At 38.8% G+C, this 8,971-nt stretch overlaps 1 protein-coding gene across 1 annotated transcript; it reads left to right on the forward strand.

Annotated features, from left to right (window-relative positions):
• Positions 1–3,348: 3,348 nt before the first annotated feature.
• ERH (enhancer of rudimentary homolog (Drosophila)) lies at positions 3,349–7,926 on the forward strand. The gene is made up of 3 exons (XM_009279284.2): positions 3,349–3,436; positions 4,677–4,797; positions 7,430–7,926. The coding sequence occupies exons 1-3, from the start codon at positions 3,430–3,432 to the stop codon at positions 7,530–7,532; spliced, it is 231 nt and encodes a 76-aa protein (XP_009277559.1). The 5' UTR covers positions 3,349–3,429; the 3' UTR covers positions 7,533–7,926.
• Positions 7,927–8,971: the final 1,045 nt, after the last annotated feature.

Consider the following 8,971-nt stretch of genomic DNA (forward strand, 5'->3'; position numbering starts at 1 on the left):
GCCGGAGCCTCCTCGGCACAAAGGCCGGTTGCCCTCAGAGGAAGGGGGGAAGGGGGGAGGCTTCCGGCCCTGGCGTGGAGCGGGCTTGCCCGGGAGCTTCAGCCCCTTTCCAGGGCGCTTCTGGAAGCGCAGTTCTTCCTGGCGAGCGCTAGCTTCGCGGATCCGTCGAGTGTGCCAACCTCAAATGGCTGGTTTGCGTTAACTGAAGCTGTTTCTACCCATGCTGCTTTCCCTGCTCCTCCCCAGTACTTGGAGGAGGGAAAGGCGGTAGCTTGCGCTGGTGGGCTGTTTGAATGGCACGCTGAAGCACAAAGGCCTACCGGTCACAATAGTTTGTTGCATTTATCTAATAAATTTGAATATGCTGAAGGAAGTTGTTGTCCTGCAGTGGAAGGACAAGTGCTTCTGGGTTTGCAGCAAAGTTCTACATCTGTCTGGCACTTGCTCAAAAGCAGTTAGCTTCTGCTAGGATGAGCAGCTACAAGCCCTGTCCCTGTTATACAAAGTGAAAGAAGACACTTAAACCACTTTTTCTGCCTAGCAGGAATAACTGAAGGGCATTTCGGTATGTGGTATACTACCTGTATTTGCATCACTGCACATCTTATGATACTTGTTTCTCTTCCTTTTAAATTATTTTTTACTTTCTTGTTGAATAGACTACAGTTGGTAGAAGCCTCTTTGGGCAGGTGCTGCCTAGCTCCAAAGTCCTGCTGGTTTGGCTGTCGGCACTGCCTTAACCATTTTTACAGGGTTGTGTCTTCGATAATTGGAGCACTTTCTAAAGTGCTCTCTAGAAGTTCAAAATTGGTGTGATATAAACGATGTGGTATCTTGGTTCAGTGTCCTGCTTAACAGCAGCCAGTACAACTGTGCTTTAAAAGAAAATGCAAGAAAACCCAACATACGCATCAGAATAATAAGGGTCCATATTGGGCTCTTCCAGATAACCTGGTCCTAATGCATGAAGGCTTATGGCTCTTCCCTTGTTTTGGTTTTCTTTTTCCTAACAATAAGATTTATACCTATAGGAAAACACAATAGTTACTAATCACACTGATTTTTGCCCTGTCACCTGGGCATGTATTCAGTAGGGCAGGTAATAGTCAGAGGAAACTTTTCTCAGGCTTCTGAACTTGTCACTTTTTTGTACTTCTGTGGTAGGAGAGGAGGACCAATTTTATCAAATCAAGCAAATTTTTTTCCCCTTAAGGTAAAATAATAGGAAGTTCCCAAGGAAATGTTTGAGATGTAATGCATTAGTTCTGCAATACAGATGGTCCCACTGGCATTAATTTTAATAAATTCTGGTCCAGTATCTGATATGGATATTGTAGTGTGTCTGAAGTGATAAACAGTTTAAAGTCAGAAGCCCAAATAATTTCTACCTTAAAGTTCTAAAAGAACTGGCTTACGTGCCTGGCTCACTGATAGTTTTTTCTATAATCTGATTATTGGGATAATTTCAGAATATATATGATTCCCCAGCAAGATTCTGAGAGACCAAATACAGAATTCACTCAATTATGATACAGTTCTGTAACTCCTAGTCAGTTCTGTTTTCTCTATGCTCTCTTAGGTTTTGTCAAAGAAACCCAACTTCTTTTAAATACTGAGTTTAGTTGAAAAAGGCAAAGGTGTGTATGTAATCAGATGCCAGAAATGTAGTTTGCAAGACACTCTGATGCTAAAATAACAGCTGTTTTTAGAACACGCTGACTGAACTGGCTGATGCACCTCGTCCATTGTTGTTAATAAGGGATCCTTAGTGAAATGCTCCCAGGAAATCAGAGTTGCAAGTCCTGGAACCAAGCCTTGTCATCAGTGAGCAGCAAATAAAAATGATAGTGCTGGAAAAAGTACTTTATTATAAAGTTTGGCAGAGTCTATTTGGACTCCCTGGTAAGACATGCCTGTTCAAGCACAATGCACTTAGGAACAGCCAGATACCAGCCCCCCTTGGGCAGTTCCTTTCAAATCTAGTATCCTCTGGCATATATGAAAGTGGACTTAAATGGTCTAGTCTCCTTTGTATGATTTTTTTGTTACAGTGTGTAGCTCTGAATTCCCTTCTTTTTCCATTTCTGGTCGGGAAAAGTCTTGCTGCTTCTGTTTCTCTGTGTAACTTTTTTCTGGGCTTCCCTGAATCTCCTTCTACCATGTTATTTGAGACAGAATTTAAAGAACTGAAAACTGCATTCCAGGCATGGGGACGCTATCAGTCATGGTATAAAAATTCGTACTGTTTTCTTGTTGTTCCTTGTAAATCCTAATATTGGCCATTTTTCTTTTCTGTCACTGCATTTGAACACTGAACCGATATCTTCACTGATCTGTCCAAAGTGTGGGTCAGCATTTTTCTATCAGCAGCTGATTAATTTAAGCCCAATAATATGCTTTGGTATCAGCTTCCAGTGTGTCTTTCTCTGCAGTTGCCTCCATAAATATTACATGTTGTGTGCTCACCTCATATATTAGCATTGAAAATGTTGGATCCAATTAGCAGCACTGGAAATGGCATTTTGTAGTATGCTTGCAAACTTTCTGTGCTGTGTAACCTGTTAATTAGATCACAGATTGTGTACACTTCAAAAATCTTGCTTGTTGTTTGCTCAAATTACTTGCTGTAGCCAAGTGAAAAATATTACAGAAATAATGCAAGCCACAGACTGTACAATCATCTAAGTCTTTCCTGCAGAAGAACAAGCTCTGACATTTGGAACAGTTATCTGTGCCATAATTACTGTTTCAGTAGACTCACTGAAGTATGAAAAATCAGTGCATCTGTTTTGCAGGAAATAATCTTGAATATGAAGTGCAGATTTGTTGTACAATTTGTGTTCCCTTGAAGTTGAACACATAACTCAAAATAGCTATTTGTGTTAAAATCTTTAAGGTGAGCCTGGTAGTGAAGTTAAGTTGGACTCTCTCCTCGCTCTGTATTTGGAGTATTTAAAATTATACTAACAGCTTGCGTTTGGAATAAAATAAGTAAATGCACTAATGGCATAGCTTTTATACATTGACTTTATTGCTTTGCTTTTGTGTTTAAATAGAAACTACTATTTCCGTGGTATTTTTTTCAACACAATAGCTGCTTTACCAGTGATTTTACACATTTTAAAGTTACGTAAGGATTGATAGGACTGATCGGAAACAAAAATTAACACATCTTATATGAACAGTAAATGCTATTTGGAAAATGTCCATGTCCCTGATAGCTAGTTCAGTATTTTAATATTATACTTCTTTTTAGTGCTTCATTCAGATAAATAACTTAATTCAAACAAAAAAAAAATTCAAATTTTGCAAGTAACCTGTTTTCTTGGTGTTTGTTTTGTTTTTCAGTCTCACACAATTCTACTTGTCCAGCCTACCAAGAGGCCAGAAGGCAGAACATATGCTGATTACGAATCAGTGAATGAATGCATGGAAGGTGGGTGCAGACATGGTAGTCAAAAACTGTTGTTAAAACCCCGCTTTTGACATATCCCCAAAATTACTCAGTAAGAAAATAAGTTACTGTTCATGCTGTCCCAAAGTAATTCACAAAAAAAATGCAAAAATCTCATGCTTTTAGTTTACTAATGTTTTAGCAAACTAAAAAATATTTATTCTTTGTTTCTAAAACAAAGAACTTGTTTTAGAAAAACAAAATTTTAGAAAAAACAATTCTAAAACAAAGAACATTCCTTTTTATATTAAATGCCTCTTATTGATTTAACTAGATTGAACCACATTCAGTTCATGATAGTAGGCAATGTTCTTGGTGGGGCTATGCAGCAGACTTGCCTGAATGCATTTCATTGCAGGATCAGAGCCTAACAACTCACTAATTTTTGTGCTAGCCATGTAAAGGAAAGATTGCTACTGGAAATAATACATAAAATAAAAGTATGTGTGCAATTGATACATAATTTGCAGCCTCGTGGCATGCATGCCAGAGAAAAAAATCCTGCATGACTTTAAGAGACACATAGTGAGCTTGGAAAGAAGATTGAAATACTACGGCTGTATGATTTAAATGTGGAATTTCACTTAACATTAAAAATTCTAATTCCAGGAAGTTTTGCGAGGCAAACAAAAGCATATTAAAGACTATGTAAAGCCTCCGTGCTCATTTTAATATTATGTTCTTCTCAAATGTATCTGAATTATTTATGGGCTAGCTTAAATAAAACTGATTTAAATTCATATACAGGCTTGTGCTGTCACTCTTGCCTCAGTAGCCCTGTTTGACTCTTTCATCAAGAATGATCTCTCTTCTGAGATTTGAGTAGTTTTATTTTACATTAGTTCTTCTCTTTCTCAGGTGCTTGTACCGTAGGAATATATGTTGCAATTATTGTTTTAAAATTATTAGAAGGAATTTCAGGTTTCCATTGGAGCTTACTGCATGGAAAGTTCCATCTTTGAGAGAACTGAAACTTTTTCCTCTAGATGCCTCTGTCCATGCATCTTACCTGATTTTATAGGATTAGTATTATGTTTCAATGCAAATAGCTAGAACAAAAGCATTTCACCTCTGCAAAATCTGCGTAAGAAGTTTATGTCTCTGTTTTCATAGTAGTCATCTCTAAACTTTCTGGGTATCTGTGGTTCAGTAGCTGAAGAAGTTTCAGCAAAGACAGTTGTTGGTTTTTTAATATTGCACTGTTGATCTTTTTTCTCTGTAGGAGTCTGTAAAATGTATGAAGAGCATCTGAAGAGAATGAATCCTAACAGTCCATCGATTACATATGATATCAGCCAGTTGTTTGACTTCATTGATGACTTGGCAGACCTCAGCTGTCTTGTGTAAGTTCGGTTGTACAAATCCATTTCAGTGACTTAGAGAAGTCAGAAGTCTTCCATGTAAACTCTTACATGTTAAATCTGGTAAGATTCTGGGGTTTTTTGCAATAACTGTGTTAGTAAGGTGGCAGTATTGCAGGTGGCATGCCATGTTGCCCACTCCAATTAACTGCATTGGAATAAAGTATCTCTAAAGAAAGCTTAGAAACTGACAGTTCCACTTGGATTTTAGTCACCTTGAAGCTCCCAGCATTTCAAATACTGAAGTCCAACAGTTTAATACAGCTACGTATTTTATTAATGCTAGAATCTCTTTAAATTGGGGCTGTCTCTGCCTTTGTGCAGTTGGTCTGATTCTTAAGGAGGCAGAATGATTACAGAATTTTATTCAGCTGAGGGCTGTACTGGTGGTACAGTAGAAGTGTATAGAAGCACATTGCAGCCGATCGTTTGTTTTGATCAAGGTACAGCAAGATGGAAGTTTTTGTAAATCCTACTGAAGTGATTGAGGAACAGATCAATCCTTCAGGGAGCCCTAGCTAATTATTTGAGTGTTCTCGTGAATACATTATCTCCAGTTCTCATCTGCGTGTTAAAGTTGTGGGCAAGCAAAGATGGTCTCGTGTACTTTCCATTCTGACTGTACTGTGAAATCAAATGTTAAATTTCATTATTCAGAATATAACTTAACATGGTAACTAAATCGCTTAGTCCAGATCACGAGTACTTTCCATACCATAAATTTCAAGGTAATGGTTTGATATGATAGTGGTATCAACTTTACAGAAATGTAGGAATAGGGATACAAATCTCGTATTCAAATAACAAAAGACATAGTGTTTGGCTTTCTAAGCTCAAAATTCCAGAAACTATTTTTAAGCCGGTGAGTATCTGGTGTGGACATTCCTGCAGCTGTACTGCTCTGTCTGAAATCCCAGTGCAAGTACTTGTGCAGCTGCACAGTGAACAACCTTTGCCAGTTAATTCCAGTTTAAAATAAAAACCTATTTTAAAAAAACCTGAGCATCAGATTGCTTTCCTTTGCATTCTGATGTACATACAGAATCTATGTTACTGATAGTGACTTATTACAAATGCCGTTTACCAAAGTCCTCAGTAGAGTAACCAAAACAGGATTGCAGTTTCTGCAGTTACCTTGTTCCTAGACATTCTGCCACGTTTGATCTTCAGGTGTCATAGTGCTGGGCTGATGCAGTTTGAAAGACACACTTTGTTTTAGTTTATCTAACAGACTGAAGCTAGCTATTTGCTTTAGGAAGCAGCAACTGTTTTCTAGTACAGTCTTGTGCCTTTCTTAATTAGGCTTGTAAACCCAGTGTCGTGCCAAATTCTACTTCAGCTTACAGTTTTCCAGCAGATGGCACACATAGCACATGGTGTACCAGACATGTCTTGTGTTCATGGAGATTCCTAGAGTACTTGCTATCTAGTCTCGCAGTGTAGCATGATGAATGGATTGGGGTGGGAATCAGTAACTTTTCCCGAAATTAACATTTCTTACATTGCACTGGAACTACTACTATATCAATATATACTGAAACTCTTTCTATGGCCTTGAACCGGTCATGCTGGGTTTTAAATAACAAGGCTTTCTTAGAAACAGTATGCTTAGGTTTTTTTCCTTAGGTAAGAACTGTAAATTATTCTGAATTGAGTTAACTCCGGATTTTTACTTAGCTTCTTACCAGTGACCGTCTCACCCTTCTTACCTGATTAGAAATACGTGTACCAAGATTTAAAGACTGACCGGGACTTCAGTAGTTCTTGAAGCATTCACTGAAAGTACCATCTTCGTAAGAAAAACCATTCAACTTTAACGACTAAGGGGGAAAGGAGGGCATGAATCTACACAGATAACTTCACGCAATTTGCTTTCATTTTTCAGTCTAATTCTGCTTCAATTCAACAGTGTCTTGAGTAACTGAGTTCTCTGGCCCTGGCAAGAAATCTTGCTAGTGGACTACTTTTATCAATTATCCCTGAGTAGCGAAGAGAATGAGTCTGTGGGTTCTTGTTTTCAGTTTGCTTTTTATGAAGTGTCCTTGTTTCTTAGATGTAATCTTGCTGTCACTGCCAACTGGCAAGAATCCTTTGTCATCCATCTATGCCTCTACCTTTGCTCCTGGAAAATTGTGCTTTTATTCATTTTCTAAAAATTCCAAACAGAAGTGGAACACTTGAAAACTCACATGAGCACTTGCTTGAAGTAGTGTTGAAAAAGTTTTTGGCTCATCAAAACAGATTAGATCGTTTCCTGGTGGAACTATTGTTCTTCATTCTGAGCTCCAGAATATTAAGGTGCTCCATTTGTTGTCTCCCATAAGTAATTATATTGATGAATTAAAATGTGAACACGCTGTGATCCAGCCACTCAGTAGTCCTTGGAGCATCTAGTTTTATTTCAGGTTCTCGCTGATCTGCTGGGTAACTGGTTTTTAGGGAACAGGATAAATCTCTTTGATAAGTGGCAATTCCCATCTACTTCTGATATTACTTGTGTTCTGTACACAACTTTCTGCCTCATGCACTTGAGGAGGCTTAATTGTTCGTGGAGTTCTTCCGGTAGATGTACTGCAGGACAGACATACTACATTAATTCTTCTTTTCTCTCTAGTTACCGTGCTGATACTCAGACATACCAACCGTACAATAAAGACTGGATAAAGGAGAAGATCTACGTCCTCCTCCGCAGGCAGGCCCAGCAAGCAAGCAAATAATGGGGGCACCATCATTACATGGGTTTGGGGGAGGGCTTGGACAACAGGTGTGTACAGAGTGTGGTAGTGAACGTTTTGTATTATAGTCATCCTGTTGCCATCTTGTTAAACTCTTTAGCCAGGACTGAATGTATTGTTAGAGATGCAAGGATTTTGTTGGATTTGACTTTTTTTCAGTGTAAATGGAAAAGAAAGTACAACATCTTCAGCAGAGTTTTAATTTGGTTTTTTTCCTCTGGTTAGCTAATGGTCCTACCGTATTTGAACCCCTGGGGCTGTTCACATTGTACTTCACCACATTCACTGTATGTGCCCTTCTGTGGGGTTTCCAACATTTAGTTATGTCCTTGAGACAGTCTTAATGGGGAATAAAAAAATTACCCTTTAGTTAAACTTGAGTGCTGAATTTTGTGTTTTCTGCCAGACAACAAATTAAATCTTTCTTGCCTGTTTGCCAAAGGACGGGGCTTGAAAGGTTACATGGACTGAACCAACAGTTGTTTGCTGTATTACAGAACGGCTCAAATTCTGGCCTGCCGAATTAACTTCTGGGGCCTAGTCTTGACTACTGTCTTTCCTGGGGATCTTTGGGAAACACAGCAACCCTTTTGCACTCTAAACTTGATCTTTCTACAAGGCGTTTATACTCAGGTAAGTGTGTCTGCTCTGGGATAGGAGAGGGGTGAGAGCAGGCTGAATGCATCACATCACAGACCCCATGAATTAGTCTACTTCCAACCTTCCCCTGAGAAAGGAATAGGCAAAGCAAATTTGTTTTGATGGGAATCTGCCCCAAACTGCATTTTCTCTTTACAAAGGATAAGGACTTAACTGCTTGCACGCACTGTGAAGTTATATCTGCCCTGGATGTCTTGAATGCTGATGTCTTTGTAATTCTGCTGTACTGAAAAAGTTTGGATGGGAGGACACATTAGACCAAAAAATACAGCAGGTAGAAAAGCAAGGCGGGCTTGGTACTTTGTGCCTTTGCGTTAGTCTAGAGTTTGTCTACTATAGGTACAGATTTCAGTCTTAGACTTGTACAGGTATAACTCAACCAGGAGCAGTTCCAGGATTAACAGAGGAGTGAATGTAGTTCTCTCCAGTGCACTTAACTTCCTGATACACATCAATAGTTTCTGATGGACCTCACAGCAAATGGATTGGCTTAAAAGAATCTGAGGTCAAATTGGCTGTCTATAGTAAAGTTTTAATGAAACTAGCTTCACTTAAGTGATAAGTAATAGCTGCTGAAGACTTGGCATCAAATTCCTGAAGAGATAGAAATTCTTAGAAAGGTATCGCGAGGGAGTGTTAAACTTTTTTCCCCCAACACAAATACAAATTGGAGATTAGACCTACTAGCTCTACAGTTGTAGTGACCCCGAATCAATTTGATCCGCTCACATAAAAAACATGCTTCCTTTATAATAAATAGA

This window comes from Aptenodytes forsteri, unplaced genomic scaffold (assembly GCF_000699145.1).
Source record: "Aptenodytes forsteri isolate BGI_AS27 unplaced genomic scaffold, ASM69914v1 Scaffold3, whole genome shotgun sequence".
Taxonomy (NCBI): Eukaryota; Metazoa; Chordata; class Aves; order Sphenisciformes; family Spheniscidae; genus Aptenodytes; species Aptenodytes forsteri.